This window comes from Eleginops maclovinus, chromosome 23, assembly GCF_036324505.1.
Source record: "Eleginops maclovinus isolate JMC-PN-2008 ecotype Puerto Natales chromosome 23, JC_Emac_rtc_rv5, whole genome shotgun sequence".
Classification (NCBI taxonomy): domain Eukaryota; kingdom Metazoa; phylum Chordata; class Actinopteri; order Perciformes; family Eleginopidae; genus Eleginops; species Eleginops maclovinus.
In genome coordinates, this window is record NC_086371.1 from 18,259,531 (window position 1) to 18,280,070 (window position 20,540).

The following is a 20,540-nucleotide window of genomic DNA, read 5'->3' on the forward strand; positions in this document are numbered from 1 at the left end:
GTTTTGGAATAGTTAACAAGTTCCTTAAATGAAAAAGCGACTAATTATTCAGAAACCTTTCAGTAAACAATTGTTTCCCCCACATACTGTGTAGAAAAGGTTTCCCCAAATCCCATTCCGTTTTTCTGAAGAGTATTTATTTTCTGTTCTGATTTATTAATGGGTTTTTCCTAATGTTGTTGAGCTTTGCCCCTCAAAACCACCACGTGTCTCCCATATTTGATTGAAAAAAAGCACAGATAAACACTCAACAAACAAAATAACACTCTTTATGTGTATCTTCCAGAGATACAAAATCATACATTTAGAAAACATATATTACAAGCACAATAATAACTACAGAATATATTTTACAAAAGGCACATGCTTTATAGTCACTGAATGTCTGAAAACTCACTAGTAATCACATCTTCTTTCCTACAATAAGTGCCATGTGATTGGAACGTTGAAGTCATGCTGGTTAACAGAAATGTGACCAGACGAAGGAAATATCAGTAAAGAACAGTGTGTAGACATCAGCTCAGTCAATGTCTGTCAGCAGACCCACACTTATCTCTCTGAGCAGTCGTACATGTTTACAGTTTTATCAGTACGCACTAAACAGTCTTTGTTGAGTCAGTATCACAGAGATTTTCCTCAACACTGACATCTTTTTCTGCATGCACATCTGTTTCCGTAGTGGTTGTGTTTAGTTCATCCTGAATATCAGAATCTGTGTTTTGTGCGTTGATGTGTTTTGTGACGTCACTTGTTGGAAGTTCAGGTGTTTGGCTAGGCATGTTGTGGTCAGTATCAAAGTCCTTCCCATCTGTTTGATTCTGGTTAGTTTGTAAAGTGTCAGTGGAGCTGCTGGAGTCTGAGATCTGCTCCTTTGCTGTATCAAAGGACTCTGTAAGAATACTGTCACTGTACGACTGACTGCCGATGGTTTCTGTCTCAGACCCGAAGGCGTTCATTAAAGGGCTTCCCAAATCAATGCTGTGTTCTATTTCCCATTAGTGTCTGGAAATCCTGCTGTGTCTTCTGGGATTGTACAAGTTCTTGGAAAGGAGTCATCTTCACATTTTTCCGGTGTAGACGTGATAATGCTGTTTCTCGTCACAGAATGTTCTGCATGTTCTTTATCAGCATCAGCGTCGTTTTCCTTCTGTTTACCAGACTGTGTTTCTGCATCCTCCATGTTTTTCTCTCCACCAGTAGCGCCATCCTCTCCTGCCAGAACACTCTTCAGACTCTGTGCTCTGTCTCTGTAAACCTGGCACAGCTGAGCATCAGGCATGTGGTTACAGTGGATCTCGGCCAGTTTCATGTACACCACATACAGAGCCTCAGGGTTAGCTTGTTCCTCCAGTGCCGCCGCCAGAGCCAAATGGAAGTAGCCCACCGCGTCAAAAGAGTCCTTGAGAGATGCACAGGTCAGAACAGGTTTCATCAAAATGTACATCTTCTGTTTAAGGCTTGTTTTAGTTAAGGTTAGTGAAAGTCTTATCAGAATTTGATTGTTGATCTGACCATTATAGATTATTTTGTCTGGAAAGTACACCAAACATTAACAAGTACAGGGAAAAAGTCTTAAAACATTTTGAAATGGTATGTATTTTTTATTGTTATTTATCCAATAAATAATACGATTTCAGACATTCAAAATTCAACGTGTTTGTTAATGGTGTCATATTAATGTTCTGGATCATTCAATAACTTTAACTTAAGTAAGTTTATTTTAGTTTTATTTTCAGTAGAAGAAAGGAAATAAGAAATAAGCATCTAAACATTTTTGTTAACTCCTCTTGCTATGCCTGTACTTTTTTGAGTAATGCAGATTTAAATTGTTCTGTTTGTATCTATAAATCTCAGCAGATTGTTTATTTCAGAAACATGATGTACATATTTGCCCAATGCAACACAAACACCATAATATACCAGTCTCCTGTACCTTCAGTTTGTGTAGAGTGAGATTGCCGAGTCTGCAGTAAATCTTGGTAAAGTAGCGAGCCTCCTTAGGCTCCTGCAGGACGGGCGGACAGAAGGACAGGGACTTGAGGTAGTAGTTTTCTGCCATCTCATACTGCTGCAGGCTGTAGAAGATTGTGGCCAGCCGGTGGTAGGCTGTCCTCTCATGCACAGGCACACCTGTGGAAAAACATATATACCTCTTTTAGGAAAGTAGTTCAAAAGCTACATCGTGTTTAATAAAGAAGGCTTTAGAATCTGTCCTTCCGACAATATTCATGAGGACAGGTTCTACTAGGCCATACTCTGTACCTGTTTTGCTGGCGACTTGAACCGCCAGCGTTGCGTACTGCAGAGCCTCCTCCTGCTCGCCCTGGTTCATTAACAGCTCTGTGAGTTTACTCAACAAACGGAACTCTGAGTGGATGTCCTTAATGCTGCGTGCAAAGGGCAGACTGCCATCCTGAAAGCAAACAATTTGTTAAATGAGATCAGTGGTGGCCAAGAGTTTAAATATAATTTAGTGGAATAGAAATAAACTAAAATGAATCACAGAAAGACTGCATTATGACATTGCAGTTTTTTTTTTGTTCCTACCCTGTAGAAAGGCAGTGAAGCCATTCGGTTCCTGATGCCTTTAAAGTAGACGTCTCCTGCCTCCTCGTAAATGCTCATGGCAAAGTGATGATCATTCATCCTCAGGGCTGTCTTCACTGCTGCCTATATATGAAGGTAGAAGGTGAAATTAAGCTGTGTGTATTGTAAAGATTGTTAAGGAAGTAAAAACATTTCTTTACAGAAGCCGTGATAAGCAAGTGGTAACAATAAATGTCTGGTGATGCATTTTCTAAGTCTGGATCTAAACTGTTTTCTCTTAATTTTTTCCAAATGCGTTACAACAACAAACACTTCCAAGATCATCCTGATAAAAAAAATTCAACAACTTAAATCAGACTTAGAAAATCACCAGAATTTTCTCATTTGCCTCTCAGATCTTTCATAAAGGGTAAAAATGATCTCCATCACATGTCACATTTCCTCCTCCTCACCTGCAGGTACATATCAGCAAGCTCGTCCTCGTGGATGAGATAATAGATCCGTCCCACCTGCAGCCAGGTCTCTGACTCTTCTTCTCTCTTGCCCAAATCGATAGAAATCCTCAGGCTCTGCTTGGTGTAGTCCAGGGATTTACGAGATGATCTGCCAACCAGAAATGAGACGGTTTTAGCCAAAAACCAAACATACTATGGGAAAGATGGATTTAGAAAAAGATTGTATGGTAAATGGAGGCACAAACTCACTTTTCAGTGTTGAGGGAGAGGTAGAGGCTGCTAAGGATCTCAAGATACTCCCCCTCTAGTCTCTTTTCCTTCAGCTCTCTGGAGACTGACACACAGTGCTCATAATAGACTATACTCTGGCCATACAGCAGCATGTCAGCGTACAGCCGACTCAGCACCTTGGCCACCACCATTTGACCTATGAGAGAAAACAACAAAAATGTTTCATGTTGCTCCTGACACTAAATGATACATTTGTGTGATACATGTGTGATATTGAATGAAAACGTGGTCATGTCTGATATGAATAGCCTACTTTCCTTATCCCAAAAATGTGCAATACGTTGTAGACAGTGTTGCCATTACATCATTTGTCCACCACGGGGACAGAAACGTTACGTTTCAATTGTAAAATGTCTTGCTCAGCACATACAACATTTCAAATGTGTTAATGTTAAAAAATATATAAGCTATATTCCTCTGTTTATCATCAGCCTCAGTAATACAGTATTGCTCATACTTTAACTTAATCAGATTAAAATGTGTAGAAATCTACAATACACATACATGTGCATACAGATTTCTCTCTATATACAGTATATACTGTATCTTTATGCACTTTCTTTTTTTAACCACGGTCACATTTAATAGCTCTGTCATGAACAATCAACTTCCTAACTTAGCTTTGAAATATTTCTTGAAACAAGGAAATAATAAATCATTGGGTTTTTGAGCTTCGAGAATGTCACCGTTCCCGTATTTGGAGTATTTAAATTAGGTGAAGTCACTGTAGGTGTAGATGAAAGTAAATATTACAGTCTCCTGTACAATCAGCTTGCAAAGGCAGGGCTGAGTGGAGGGGTATTCTGTTAGTTGCCATATGTAACCTCACCACTAGATGCCACTAAGTCCTCAAACTCTGCCTTTAGGTTTTTTTTATTTTGTTTGAAAATCCCAAATATAACATATACATTGATCTTTAGAGGGGCTGGTTAGCGGACATGCGAGTGGTTACATTTTCTTGTCCAACTTTTGTCAAGAATGCGCAATGAGGCCAAAATGTCATATTTCTTATGTGTTAACTTGTACTCACTGTGTAAGTTTCTTGCATGAAGTGCAATAAGTAGCCCCATTTCATAACATGCTCTGCTGTCCTGACTCTTCTTCCTATCTCTGTAGCTCCGTCCCAGCCAAAGGTAGGTCTGAACATGCTCCTCGTCTGTTGGGCTTTCCCAAAGCTCCAGAAAAAGACGCAGTGATCTGGAAATACAATCACCATAACAATAAATTACTTGAAAACTCTTTTCACTTTAGTTGAGTTCCCGGGGGAAATGATTAACAATGATATCTGACCTGACCAAGAAGCGTTCCGCAACCAAAGATGCCCCCACATCCAGTGCCAGGCAGCCCAGGTTGGCCAGTGCAAGCGCCTGGTTCCTCTGGTTTCCACTTTCTCTTGAAATGACCAACGCAGAGTGGAGATGCCAGCCGGCCTCTGGGATGCGATTCTGCTGCCTAAGACACAAAGCCAAGAGGTTGTGGATCACCCCTCGCTGCGTGGGACTGTCTGTACCCTGCAAAGATAATACAAAATGAAGAAGTTAAACCTTAATGCTTCTACAAAAGCTGATGCACATTAATCCATGTGAATAGTTTCCTGTACCTGGAGGGATGTGAGCAGTGGCTGTAGCACACTCTGGGCCCTCTCAGCCTGGCCTGTCAACACCAACAACCACCCAAGCATCACAGAGGCTTCAAAGCCCTCCTCCTCATTGATGTGACCTCCTGTCTCCACAGCTTGTTGAGCACAGCGCACCGCCTTTTCAAGAGCATCATACTGCTGGTAGACTGTGGCCAAGCCTTGACACAGGTCCCTCTGGGTCTTCAGGTCCTTCCCTTGCTCAGCAATGATCAGGGCCTGCTGAAGGTAAATCACAATCTGTGCAGGTAGAAGGGAGGTTCCCTCCTTCCAGCAAGGGTTCAGGCGAACAGAATTTCTTATAAACAACTCAATCTTCTGGAAAGCATCGCCGAGGGAGTGGTCTGGTCTTGAGTCCAGGCTCAGAGAAGCCAATGCTAGGTAAGGCATGTATTTACGATTATAGAGCCAGCTCAAGAGCCAGTTGAGGTCCAAAGGTGCAATAGGACGCCCCTCCGCAGCGGAGAGAGTCACAGAGAGAAACTGGAGTCGCTCTACGAAGGGAAGGGCATCTTCAGTCTTCCTGAGAAGGAGGAAGAGGCTGGAGACGAGGTAGCAAACGCGAGCCTCTAGTTGTTTGTCCCCCATAACCACTGATCTCCTCAGGAGCAGGTGCAGCAGCTCTGCTTCGTCCGTGGAGGTGAAGGTGTGACAGGGGAGACAGAGGAGCAGGGCACTGGCCTTCTCCAGAGTCTGGGGCAGTTTGTCAGTCATACGCTGCTTCAGGTAGACAGAGGTGAGGTTTGTGAAAAGTGCGATGAGGAGCGGTGTGTCAGAGAAGCTATCCACTCGAACACTGAGAGCCTCTTCGTAGTACACACGGGCCTGAAGAGAGGAGCAAACGTGTATGTAGGAGTTCATTAAAACAGATTAATTAAGGTTTGAGAAGGACTTTAAAATGTAGACTTTTAACCCTTCAGTAAAACTAGATCAAAGAACCAACCTGGGAGAACTTCAGCTTCCTTGCACAGAGTCTTCCCAGGAGGAAGCACGCCCGTCGATGTGCCCAGTGCAAGCCCATCCTCTTGGCACACTCCCTGACACTCTCTAGGTAAGCCGGTAGCTCATCCTCAGTTTTACCACTAAAAGTCACCCAAAGGAAGGAATACTGCAGGTCGTACAGAGGCAGGAAGTCCTCCTGCAAGAAATAAAAAACAAGGAATTTCTCTTGTCATGCCATATGTGTTTGGTAAATGAGTTAAAGGGAAAGACACAAATGACACAAGCAACTCATAGCATAAAATACTATAACAGATCAGCTGATTCTGGAGAAACGTTGCAATACCCAGCAGATCATGGTTTTTATTGTTAGAACAACTGCAAAGTCATTAGGTGCGCAGAATCAACAAGTGTCTCATAATGTCTCAAATCCAGATTCAACTAAAAGCTCAGACATGTTGGTTTCCATGAAATCAAGATTTCAAGAAAATGAGAGCCTCTGTTGGGATTGTGATTTTGAGATAACCAAAGCAGTAATTAAGTCAATGAGTGTATTTAGACTCTGCAAACCTGGAAGTGTTCGTGGTTGAGCAGGGTCAATGTTGGGTCACTGAACTCAGAGTCCTCCCCCTCCCAGCTGTTCTCCTCCATGAAGAGAGGCGGGTCTTCCCTGTACTCGTCCAGTTCTCTGAATGTGTCACCCAGAGTGAAAGATAGGCACTCCCCGTCTCTTGGCAGAGGATTGTGTGACTGATAAATGGACAGACGAGGGGATGAGTTTGAGAGAGAGGCGCGAGGAGAGGAATGGTGCGGGGGTGTCCCTCCACTTTTGTCTGACATTACGCTCAGATGCGCACTTGCAGAAACCTTATGATCTTTGAAGAACACAAGACAACAAATAAAGACGTTATTTGTAAGTGCATTAGGCTTTAAACCAGTCGTTTTCTCATCAGCACTTTAAGACATTACCATGTTTTGGTCGGTTCCTAATGTACGTGAAGTCTGTTTCATCCAGTCTGTCTGAAAACATACAAGGTAAATCAATTCAAGCATACATGTTTTACCCAGAATTAATCACTGACAGTTTTTCTTCAGAAAGGAAACAAGAGCTTCACATCAAACCAAACATGACCAATGGCAAATTCAGGTCTCTTACTTTAGTAGAAGTATAATACCTGACTGTAAAAATACTTACATACAAAACAAGTAAAAGTCCTGCATTGAAAATGTTACTTTATTACAAATAAGCTTGATTAGGAAAATGTAGGTAAAGAACTCAAATTAATATTACTTAGGCATTTGTATAAAACCATGGTGTTACCGTTGTAGTTGGTTGAGGTGGAGCTCATTATGAATTATTCATTCATTACCATTTTCATCATTAATCAGGTGAATGTGAAAACATTCCTAAAATTATGAGAAAGGAGATCACACCTACCAAGAAAGAAACCTTCAATATATTTTTGTTCTCCAAACAAAAGTTAAAACAATTTTTTCAGTAAAATTATATATTTTTTAAAGCAACAAATGCTTTTCATTAAATGTTTTCGCATGAAAAACAACACTTACTTATCATAAGCTTTTCAACAAGTTATAAATATTGATTTGTAAAGTAATTTAAGCTGTCGGATAAATGAAGTCGAGAAGTAGAATGGACATAACTTCAAATTTGAATTTTTGAGGTGCCAGACTTGAGTAACTCCACTATCTGACTTTTCTAAACGTAAGATGACTTTTATTTCAGCCGTGGCTCGGTGGAATAACGCCTCCCTTTACCCTCGTTGCTGCTTTACCTAGCCTGTACACAGAGCTGATGTCAGTGGAGAAGAGTCTTTCCAGCAGGCCGCTGTCCCCTGCCTCAGAGCTGCATGGCTTAACCTGAGCCAGACTGGCCCTCTCCTCCTCCGTCAGAAAGACCAGTTGTCTGTCTCTATGTGAGGGAAACAAAGGCAGCATTATCACTTAGCTGTCTCCTCCGCCGACTCACCCCATCCACCCCATCTGACTGCAGATACACTTAATAGGATTTCATAAAAGATCAGCACAAGGCTGTAAACAACAGGCAACTAATATGGAATGCAGATAACAGGGCTTTGAAGTTGTAACCACAACATCATCAGATTAATAAGGTCAAGCCATGCATTATACAACTACAAAATATCCTTACAGGGGTTTGGTGTCCAGAGGCTTGACATGGGCCTTGTGTACGAAACCGGTCTGACCTGTGGACGTGTGTGTCGCTATGAACACGGCCAGGCCTCGGACTAGCACACCCTGGATCTCCACAATGTCACCCTGACTCAGCTGTAGCTCTTCCATGCCATCCGGACTGTAGTCGAGTATTGCTACACAGGAGCCTGTCACTGAGGTATTTGATGAGGAGCAAAGGATAGCAGTTAATTATGAGAGTTTCAGGGTCAATATGTCAGAACATTGCAACATGACAATACAGTATGTCATTTGTAGTATTTTCTTTTTGGTTTTATATCCTGCTAAAGACTTGACGGGATATAAAACAATACATATGTAAAAATGCATACAGGTTGAAGCTACCGGTATGCACATAAGCATATTAATATTGATTCACTGTAACCGTGCACTCCCCTGTTTTCCAGTAAATAGAAAGTAAAATGTGATATTATCCTTCGTATTTGTATACAGTGCAATAGCTGACTTCCAAAACACAATAATTTTGAAAGGTTACATATTCCTTTCAGAGCAGTCACATAGTATTCCATTATACCACCATAATTCATGCAGACAATTAAAGGTGTCCATGAATGTGTCTGACTGTGGGTAAGTACTGTGATCCTTCAAATACAATCACTACTACAGCCCCCACTGGTCACTTGGGGACAAGTTGCGACCTTTACATTTCATTGTCTGGCCAAGTATGGCCAACATGATCCCAAATAGTTGTCTATTGACACAACCAGCAGACATTGAGCTACATCAGCATTCATTTAGAGTCATGATTCTATATGTTCATTTAATGTCAAATATTGATCCCTGTTCTGCTCTGATTTTGTCTCCAAAAACTACTGATGGAAAAACATATGTCCCCAAATGCTCCTCTATGTTCATCAGCTTGTCCCTATCTTTGTTTCTCTTGCTGTTTTGGTACTGAGAAAGTAGTATACTGCAAGTTTCAAAGAAAAAGCTACATCTAACATTATGAAAGTGTTTTTTAGCAAATTAATCTGAGCTTCCCGTGATCAGAAGAAGTGTTGATTTTAGCTATATGTGAGTATTGCACATTCTGTAGTCTGTGTGAACATTTCATAAGCTAAATATTTGTACCTATAGAATGTTCAAATAGTTCCTTTTCTGCTGGCGAGCATCCAGCGTTGCCAGGGTACTTCCTCAGGAACCACCTGACAAAACAGGAAGTATAGTTTAACAAAACTATGCCAACTCATGGGAACATATGCTCAACATCTTTTGCTGCTCTGTTCATTCAGCCCATATGGTATACAACAGAACGTGTTAAAGGAATACTTCACCCACAAAATGACCATTTGTAAGTTATTATTTTTGAATTATTGTTGAAAATCAAAGTCTCTTTTGTCAATGTAAGCTAACTACTTCCCTAACATATGCATTTATGCCAACATTTTACCATTTTAAACAAATGACTTACTCTACAACTGTTAAATGCGTGTTTTGTAGTTTTACTGTAGTTAACTGCATCTACTTTAATTTTATTTTCTTTGTTTGATTTTTGCCTTTGAGGAAAAAGAGAAGTATGTTTTATTCACAGGGTGAATAATTGATCTACAAATGGTCATTTTGTGGATGAAGTCACTCTTTTAATCACACAATTGCTTTCAGTGTAAATCAAGCAATTAGTAACTGACGGGGCACATTTCAGGAACGCAGAGAGACTCACTGATAGAAGGGGTAAGGCAGCGGTTGCATGGAGTTGACCGGCACCAGACCGTGGTTTCCTGTGGATAGCATGGTGCCCTCCCACATGTTGTCCTGCCCCGTGTCCCTCACCATCAGCAGGTCATTCTTTTTGAACGACAGCTGCTCTTCATCATCCTCATCCTGATCAGTTCTTGTAAAAAGCGCCTTTGCAAAGAAGGAACCTGCACAGAGTAGACTGAATCAGCCTCCCACATTAACATAGACAAATAGGCATGTGTGAATCATATCAAGTGTCAGTGTTTTTGATAGTAACCACAACACACTTAAGTGAAACATCAGCAAAATTGCTACAGCATGTGCACCCTCATTCAGTCACTGGCAAATGATGGATGTTTTATATACTCCTTCTATTAAGTTAATGTAATCCTCATCATTTTTTGCAAGCTCTGCAGTTTTATTCCATGAAGCTTTTTGCCCCGAGGAAATGTTCGGGAGAAAGCAGTGACATTGACAAGCCCGGAGGAAATCGATACACATTCTTAAAGGTAAGTATTAAAATGGTTATGCATTTGCAGAACACTTACTTTATAATTGCATAAGCAAATTGCCAAAATTCAATGAAGTTTTCATTTAATTAAGTTGTACAACACGATACATAAAATACAAGTATAATCAGTATCATTTTGACTGTATGAAACAGTGGCTTTTTTAATGAAAAAAGGCTGTCCATTGCCATAATTAGTCCAAAGTCATTTTTGACAGTATACTCCTGAATTGTTCGTGGTGTTAATTGCGGTCAGTGAAGATGGATTAAAAGCAATGGGATCAAATGGCAGATAGAATGAATCACTATATAATTACAGTGACAATAGTTGAGACACTTCAGAAAATGAGAGTTTTTAGATGGAAGATATCTATCTGGTATTTTAAATTGTTCTCTGATGTCGACAAAGAAGGTATATAACTTTGGTTGAACAGGCCCATTTATAACTCTATGATTTGGTCCTAGAATGAAACAAGCTGAATTGCCTTATTTGGGGGCTCATTTAAATAATTATGACGAGCTCTGCTCTGATTGGCTGGTTTACAAGAATCAATCCATCGCTGCCTCAGAGCACACAGAAGTAAGTGAAGTTCACGAAAGTGTGAGGAAACCGATGAATTTGAAGAACAGCCAGTTGGTCAAAGATTGGAGAGCAACGTTATGGAGTGGTAAGTGTTAGCGTTAGTGTTTCCAGCAGCTGGTGTATGCAAATGTTGGGGCTGGACTACCGTGTGCTACGTCAAACACAGGGATTGATGTAATTACCCCGTTTTACCGCTGTGATATGCATATTCATGATTTGCACGTGAATGGTGTTTGAGGTTCACGGTATGTCAGTTCAATGTACCAAACTCTCCTTATTCAACTATGCCAAGGTAAATACAGTCTTACATTCTATGGCACCTTTAAAAGCAAAACTTCTCAGAGCTTCCATAAAATGAAATAGCACAAGATGACTGACCCTCCTGGAGTAACAGTCCCAGGTAGAGTGTGGCCAGATGTTCCTCGTCCACAGTCACGTTGATCTGCAGGTCACTGAGCAGCTCTGGGTCCAGCCAGAAGGACTGATCACACAGGAAGTTCTCCAAGCAGCGAGCCACATAACCTAGGAGAGAGCCTGTGTAAATCAGATACAAACTAATAATCCCCTCACTGTATCCTCAACAACAAAAACGTATTTAAGGGTGATAACAAGATTAACAATGTGTAGGTGATGTTACATTCAATGAATCACTTGAAAACTGTGTAATTTCAAAGTTGTACGTTTTTTACCTAAGGCTAGGTATGTTGAAAACTTCCAGATTTCTTCCACAGTCTTGAATGTGAGTACGAAGCTATCCTTCTCAGCATGGACAGACACCAGCCGTGCAGACAAGTCCTGCAGGAACAGAGCCATCAATATCCATTGAAAGCACAATACATAAACATATCAAATTGCATGTTATGGGTTCTTATCATATCATAATGCACCTTTGTATCCATTATGATTTCAGGATTAAGTAGTACAGTAATGCCTGCATTGTCAGCTCAGACTCACTTTAAAGAGCTGGATTACATCCTGGCTGTTGCTCTCCACCACTCGGAGTCGGGTGCGAAGCGCCTCCTGTAGGGCACGGTCTGGATCCACGCTGGAGCGCCGCCGCCCAGTGAACAGCAGCTCAATTTCTAGGCCAAACACAAGAAGAGTCCTGTGATAAATCACTCTTACATTCAATTATTTTTTTCTACTTGAAACATACGGAATACAAACAAATCCAATGCAAATAGGCTGAGATGTAAAATTAGCTCAGCGGCAGGATTTATCATCCATTGTCCACCAGAAATAAACAGATAATGTGTGTGTAATCCTTTTTGCTAATTCATCCCTCAAGTCAGTTGTATTTCTATGTCTAGAGTCACTGAGTAAAAGGGAAATAGCTCTAGAGAGCGACAAAACTTACAGGACTTCATTAAAGATTTTATGCAAGTGCTCGTATTTCAGCAAGATGCTCAGTGAGCATGTTTATCCCTGGAGGAATAAAAAAGCTATTAGGCTTCATACTGGACTCTCAGTGTTGCCATTTAAATCCATTTGAGAGGAGGAACCAAGGGAAATGTGATGGATGGAGCCAAACTGCTGATGGGGAAAAACATTAGTATGGAGATGTGCCTTGTCTGTTTAATGCATGGGAAATGCTTCTGTGCATGTAAGATAATTACTTTAGTCTGGCTAATGTAAAAGCTAGGTTTTCAATACAAACACATAATGCAGGCTTTGGACTATGGTGAAATGCATCTATGAATTTACCTGAGGAGAATTTCTCTCCGAGTGACACAGTACTTCCTCTACAGAAGGCCTCTTTCTTCTTCCAGTAGCTGTCAGGCTCCCCCCCCCCTTCACCTGACTCCACCATTGGACCGTCTTCCTCTTCACCTGCGAAGGTAAAAACAAACAAAAAAATGCAAGGAGAAAAGCTTAGATTGCAATTATTTTTATTCAACCACCAAAGGAGAGAATCCATGACTCCAGTGTTGGTTAAGCCTGTGTATCCCAAACAGCACTTTGTATTTACGTATGTGGAATGTAGAAACAATTTTATCAAAAGGGTCATCAAAAGTGCTAGTCAAAGTAACGGCTTATACAATGCAATTCTTAGAATGTCATGGAGATTTAAATGGAAATATAACCTGGTGACACATGCAAGTATACTTAAGTAAGGTACAGAACATACTTCGCTGATGTACATAACAATAATGTTAATTTTAACCCAAACCATTTTATTAAATGCAAACAAACTGTTTTGTTTACCACTTCAACCTTTTTAAAACGTGCGTGTATGTGCAGTTTGCCCCATCGAAAGCATTATAATGGTAGTGATAATAACTGATAATGGCCAGTTAATGTTTAGTTTCTAAACAGGCAGCAGCCTGATAATCTGAGAAGCCTTTGAACTTTGGTCATACATTCAACTAATTAACAGATGATAAAGTACATACTACAGCAGAGGAGGGGGAAGTACTCAGGTTGTGTACTTAAGTAAAAGTACAGTAACAGAGTGTTGGAATACTCTGTTACAAGTAACAGACCTGCATTCAAAATGTTACTCAAGAAAAAGTACAAACACTTTTGCATCAAAATATACTTAAAGGACCAAAAGTAAAAGTAGTCATTCTGCAGATTGTCCCATTTCAGAATAATATATATGATATGTTTACTGATTATAATTATTGATGCATTAAAGTGTTATCAAAGCTGGTAAAGGTGCATCTATTTTTATTGACTTTGTATACTGCAGGGTAGTTTGTGAATTTACTCCAGGTGTAACCAAAGTCTTATTTGAGTGTTGATTATATTTTACATTATTAATCCAAATCTGCAAAGTAACTTAAGGTACAAAATAAATGCTGTGGAATAAAAGTACACGATTTAAGTCTGAGTTGTAGTGGGGTAGCAGTACGAAGTAGCCTAAAATGGGAATGCTTATAAATAAATGATATGTACTTACTTCCCACCTCTGTACTACAGTACCCAAAGTAGCAGAACTACACGTGCTTGTGAGTTCAACTGTTTATCTATTGGCTTCTTCAATCACTATCCACTCCTTTTTTCGCTGTATGTCTTAACATATCAACAGGATCTAATAGTTTTTAACCTATAAATATCAGCCAGATGGATGCGTATAATAGCTGGGCATTGCATATTAGTGCTGACGAGCTTCCCCTGGTTTGTTCCATTGTGCGGGAGGAAGTCCCAAACACTTCCTCAGTTTGTGACTGCAGACAGCAGCTTTAATGAACTTCATGCCAATAGTGGACTTTGTAGTAATAGTGTTTCAGATTTGATTGAGATGTTTGTTTTACAATAATTTACCTTGAGTCATGATGTCATTTCCTGAGAAGTGTACATGTGCTTCCCCAAGAGTATATGGTGGTTCCCTCCAAAGAGCATCCAGCTCAGCAGGAGAGATGTCTGTAAAAATGGAAACAAATCAGTACATGAACCTGTGGAAAAACACATTTAGTGCCCTCTACTTCCTTTTACCATCAAATACTTCAAAAGAGTTTAAATAATATATAAAGGCATCTTAAAGTAAGAGTTTGCAATTTTGTATAATAAACGTTTTCCCTTTCTGGCAAAAAAATAGATGACAAAATCAATATCGGTCTAAGTAACAGTACAAGTAGCTGGACTCAGCAGTTGGTTAGCTCAGCTTAGTTAAGCATAAATACTGAAACGAAAGGGATAGCTAACCAAGCTCTTTCCAGAAGCAGAACGTCTTCAGCTGACAACATGTTAAACTATGAATACAACATTTCCCTTTTTATCCAGGGGCATGTGCCAGACTATTTATTGTCTAGAAGCAACTTAGACTCCAAGAAAATAACTGCACCCCATAAATGAGCTGTAGATATGCTTGTATTGCTTATTTGTAAGTATTTTAAATCGAAAACTTCAAGATCAAGCCAGTGGTTAGTGTGAGGAGTTATCAGGGTTTTGGGGGATTGGGGTACAGCTGTACAGCTGTGTGCCATCACAGACACACAGCTGTACTTATATACAAAAAACCTCCAGGCTCAGTCGGCTGCACTGCTCCTGACTCCTCCAGCCATCACATGTTCTCAGACATACAGTCACACAGCATAGTAAGGAACATATTGTTAACCAAAGGGTAACAGGATAAATAATTATTTAGATTAAGATGACATTTGTCTCCATGCTTTGTCAGTGCACAAAACACAGCAGAACAGTGTTATATTGATACAAAGCATTCACAACTGGACAATGGGGTGTACAACTTAGCAACACAATGCAACATGACATTAAGTCCAAAGAGGACAACAGCCTATTCTTTACCATCCTACGACACAGAGCACAGTTAGCACCCACAGGACTGCTTGAGGCGACACAAGCACAGTCATGCTGCTACAGGACAGAAACACACACCATGCCCTTGTTACCTTCTTGGCTAGGTGTGTTACCCATGTTGTGTCTAAGAGCTATGCTCCTGGCTATCTGAATGTAGAAGTCATGACCGTACAGTGGTAGCGCAGACAGAGAGCGGGCTGGGACAGACCTGTGAAGGAGGAGAGGCAGACTTTGATGAAGGGTCCACAGCAAGAGGAGTGGAGCAGCGGTCTGCAGCAACAAGACGCCATCTGGCCCAGGAGCCGGCAGCAGTTCCCAGAGATCAATGCCATGCCATCAGTCCCCCCCAGTCTCTTTAACAACAACTCGCTCTCTTCCTCTCTGTTGGACAAGCCCCGTTTCCCTTCCTATTCCAGTATTTCCTTTCCTGTGCTGCTCACTCTGTCTTTCCACAAGTTTACTGGATGTCCCACTGCAACTCTTATCTCCTCTTCTTCTCTATCTGTCTGCTTTCTCTTTCTAATCCCTCTGTCTCTTGCTGTCTCCATCTCCCTCCTCCCACAGCCTCCCTCTCTCTCTCTCTCTTCAGTAGCTGCCCAGTCAGTCAGTGAATGCACAAAGCACTCTCTACGATTGGTATGAGTGTGTGTGTGGGGTGGTGGGGACAGGCCTTAGTGAGAGTTTGTTGTGTGTTCCCTATGTGAAAATATGCACAGAATGTGTTACACAAAGACAGTGTGTGTGGGAGAGTGTATCGCTGAGCCACTGTAAGGCAATGCCACACAGGGACAGGCAGCAAGGTCACAGCGAGGAGGAGGAGGGGTGAAAGTAGCCCGGTGGCATAGATCAAGGATCAGTTTATCCACAGTTCAACACAACTCAGCTCTCTGCCATCAGATGGGTAACATATGATATGACACCAGGGCAACCTACACTGTAAGGTCACCATGAGAAAGAGGATGGAGATTTATGATTGGATGGTGAGCGATTCCATGAAAGTTTAAAGTGTTCAATGCTTCATTATGATGTCAAAAACTACAAAATGTGGTGCCATGGGAAGTTCACAATAGTTGAATTCATGTTGCCTTTTACTATCGTAGAAGGAAATAGCCTATACTGCAGCAATGGTTCCCTTCAAAGTGTGAATTTCTTAAACTGATTAAATTCTCCAGGGCACACATTGTGTGGAAAGGGGCCTCCAGTTTGATGAAAGTAAACTGGCAGAATTGGTCAATAGTGCTCACCACAATGTGTTCACTAAGGCGGAAATTAAAAGCCCACAAAGTGCCAGATTTAAAAGCTCTTTTATGTGTTCTGTTCATGATCTGGACGCGTCAAAATGATATGTATAACAATCTGTAGCAGCCAACTGGAACACAATTGCCGTTTTTATTTGGAGAAGAACTCAAAGGGATGCAAAGAATGAGCTGAAATGTGCATTATATACAAGATGATAATATATCTATAACTTATGCCTTTCATGTAGAGCATTAATGTATTTGAAAACATAATACATTAATGTTCAAGAATTACGCTAATACAACACTAGCCTATCCTATAATGTCCCTAAATGTTGCCTTTGTCCCTATAGGTACAGTATCGGAATGTTATATGGATTGAAATTTTCAGCTGCAGGAAATAGTTTGAATTATGATTTTTTAATGGAATTTTCCTCTTTACTTATTGCACATCCCTGTTTGCTGCCCTGCAAACTCAATGTCAACCTTTATTGATTTATGTGGTAAAGGAAATGGAATTTGCATTCATAAGCCACTTAAGACACAACCTCATGTGTGTCTGAAAGCAGGGAGACTTTTTTATTAGTAAGAGGACTGAAGCTGTGTGCTCATCTAAATGTAAACTTAAAAGGTTCATGATGTATCTGTTTATCTATCATCTGACACTCTGATTTGAACAACCTGTTCCTGAGTATTGCAGGTCTACGAAATAATTCTTACAAGAATAGTCAAAAAAGAAGAACAAGAGGCCGAGATGTTCCTAATTCTAGCAACCATACCTCCAAAACCAAGGACACATTTCTCAGAATGCAACCTAGAATAGCATCTTTTGAGACAGCCTTACTGCCTCAACCCTTCCCACATCTTTCAAACATTCTAACAACTACTGCTGCCATTCTCAAACCGGAGGCCATGCAATAACTTTTTGGGAGACTGTTATTTATGAATGCAAACCCATGTATGAAAAACTAATAGGTCTTTAATGGAGTCTCTGGAAGATAACATTTCTCTTAAAATTGTTGAGTGTCGCTGTGGTGATGGTGTGTGTGTTTGTGTATCTTGTGAAGCAGAAAGCTGTAAACAGGCTAAAGGCGTGTCAGGGCATATCCTGAGACTCTTTAGACTCCCCTGCTTACTGTAGTGCAACAGATTCTGTCTAATCTAATGAACGCACACCGCTCAAGGCCGATATGTGCGGTCACATGCTCGGCCTTTGTTTGCACTAAATGCTGCACAAGGGGTAGCAGTTGTCCCCAGTGACATCCACTTTAAAAACATACAGAGATTGTGAGTAAAAAAAATGCAATGCTGGTGATGCTGTGTATACAACAAGTCTTAACTCCCTATTCACAGGACACCTGTTATTAATCCTGTCAGCTGGAAGGTCAAAATACTTCCTCTTCTGAATGATTTACACACCTAGGTGAAGTCTTAGCAAATCAAAAATCAATGATTGAAGTTTATCCACAAACACAGTATAGCCTGAAATAAAAAGCCCACTAATCACCAAATAAAAATCAAGGTTTCAATGGTAAAGCAAGTTAGAAGGAGGACTTTTTGACAGTTTTTAATTCAATTTGGAATTAATTTTAGGACAAAGTTTACACAATATTTCCCCCCCTTTTGTATGAATTCAAGAGACATTTTCTTTAAATAGATTTTAACAGTTATTTTTCAATTTCACTATTCACCATACAACATTTTTTATTCCTCTAATCTTATAATTCCTTAATATTCCCAGACATGTTAAACCAAGGATTGCCTCGTTGTTGTTTTTTCACATACAGTACAACGTCTCTTTTTTAAATTAATATTATTATCATTATTATTATTATTAGTAGTATTACAGTAATTATAGTTATTAACAGTATTATTTTATTGGTATTACCTGTCTTACTATAAGTTATCAACAAGACTTTTATTAAATATTATTGTATATTTTTTATGTATTTCATTTGATTTTGTGTTATTGTTGTATTATAATGCACACATTTTTTACATAATCATTTTCTACTAATGTTCTTGTTCCTCTTATTTCTGTATTTCTCTTGCAATTCTCTTTGGAGCAACTGTTACGTGACATATTAGCCCCTGGGAATCTGATCAGACTCCATAGTCTGAAACCACAGCAAAAACTTGGACTGCTATTGTGACACTCGGCAGTCCATGACAATAGCATTCAACCTAATAAGAAACACATGGTGCCAGCTGTGTCTGGCTGTGTCCAAAAAAAGCAAAGCAGGGGTTGTTTGAGGTGTTTGTGACTTTGGATGTGTACAATCGGGGTTTGTAGATTTAGGAAATGTGGTACATGAGTTAGCAGGGAGTAATATGAGACAGGAGTTCTGGTCTCTAAGTTTAGACTCAGGCATGTAAGCTCACTCACATGCCTGTGTGTCTAGGACAGAGATCCCTGCAGGGAGAGTCCCACACTGCTGTATAGCGATATTTGTACAGCACTGAAACAATCATTGTGGAAGTATAATGAAAAGAACAAGACTTCAGAGAGAATTCAAATTCATTATGAAGCAGCTTTTGGCAGCTCTACTGTCCATCATACACCCTGACTGACAACAACGTTATGGCTATGTGACTAAGTGCAAAGTACAGCAGTGTTAAAGCTGCTAAACAGAAGAAAGTGTATGACACAGTTAGCCTTAGAAAGCAGACACAAAAAACAAATCTTACCTCTGTGTTGCTGCCAGCTCTCCCCTCTCAATTCATTCCTCATGTGCGTTGCAGAATGTGTGTGGATCTCTCTGTATGTGTGTGTGTGTATGTGTGTGGTTTCACCATTTAACTGGTGAACTGCATCTCATGACAGCTGCCGAAAGGGCTGTCATTCTCCGCTGTCAGCCCAAAAACACATATGAGTAGAAGCAAAAAAAGATAGTAAGAGCGTGTGTGTGTGTAAGAGCGCTAGAGGCTATCCCAGACGGCATGTCACAGTGACTGAGGAAGTTTTGTTGGTAACTCCTCCCATGATTTCTTTGGGACAAGGGCACAGCCTCCCCTTTCTCTCTCTCTTTTTCTGACTAGACCCATTCCCCATACACCAAAACACACCCACACACATACACTACCCCTCTCTTAGTCAAAAAGCTTAAAAGAGACTTAACCAGGAAATATCGGTCAGGTTTTGGCTGTTTTTTAAATCTATTTTCAGAGCTTTATAACCTTTGGTTTAATGTGAAACTATACTTCCCATTAAGAATCAAAACATTTCCTCATTCTACAACACCCAGTTGCACCAGTTTTTTTGACGCACCCGCAGCCAGAAGTTGACAGGAGCAGATAAAACCAGCAAACAATCAGCTGGTTAATACCATTGTGGTGTCCATACCTGAGGAATCACTCATCTTCATTCCAGGGGTGCAGAGCTTTCACTGTCCTGCCCTAAGAGCCCTACCAGCATTCCACTGTAAAGCCTGAAAATGTGAAGTATTTCCCTTTATGTGCATAACAGCAACCTCTTCCTATCATTGACACTTTTCAACTTCTGGGTCAAGTCAATGTCTATCAGTGTTTTGGGAGATAATAATCCCCAGGCGGGCGTTTCTTGTGTTTTTTGTGCCTGCTTAGTTAAATATAAACTCTGGAACTGATTGTGTATCCCCCAGCCCCCAGCGCACCATGACAAAGTCACCCTGAACACAAACTATCAGCCCTGCTCTGAACATGTGATCGTGCAATTGGCTATGCAAGGCTGCAGGACACAGACCATTTATTCTGCTCTGTTTGCAAAAGAGTGTGTGTGGAAGAGTTTGTGTGTGTGTGTGTGTGTGTGTGTGTGTGTGTGTGTGTGTGTGTGTGTGTGTGTGAGGCAAGGAAACTGGGAATGGGGGTGTCTTGAAAAGCAACACATTGGAAATACTCAGAAATGGGTGGAGATATCAGTGTAGCATTACAGTGTGGATGGTATATTGTGCGTGTGTTTCAGTTTGTGTGTGTGTGTTTTACCCTGTTACTGTTGTTGGACAAAGGGCAAGGATTGAGAGGGTTAGTGACGAATGCATTTTGCTGATCAGTGCTACTGATAGTTGACACATGGCCAGAATGTGACAAACAAAAGACACATTACCTCCAATACAAAACCACTGAGTGGCTGATAATTAGCACTACAATGTGACAATACATTCGAACCCCAGTGCAACAACAACATGATCTCTGTCAT

At 40.5% G+C, this 20,540-nt stretch overlaps 1 protein-coding gene across 1 annotated transcript; it reads right to left on the minus strand.

The window, feature by feature from the left end:
- Window positions 1-253: 253 nt before the first annotated feature.
- Window positions 254-19,311, minus strand: sh3tc2 (SH3 domain and tetratricopeptide repeats 2). Its single transcript, XM_063876559.1, is given in 24 exon segments — window positions 254-988; window positions 991-1,399; window positions 1,934-2,130; window positions 2,263-2,413; window positions 2,548-2,670; window positions 3,000-3,150; window positions 3,252-3,429; window positions 4,324-4,490; window positions 4,584-4,804; window positions 4,894-5,754; window positions 5,873-6,067; window positions 6,439-6,743; window positions 6,838-6,888; window positions 7,662-7,798; window positions 8,036-8,231; window positions 9,169-9,242; window positions 9,758-9,959; window positions 11,244-11,387; window positions 11,555-11,660; window positions 11,820-11,947; window positions 12,570-12,695; window positions 14,133-14,231; window positions 15,221-15,336; window positions 19,055-19,311. Coding segments are annotated over 23 exon segments (4,638 nt in total). The 5' UTR covers window positions 15,246-15,336; window positions 19,055-19,311; the 3' UTR covers window positions 254-596.
- Between the last annotated feature and the right edge of the window lie 1,229 nt (window positions 19,312-20,540).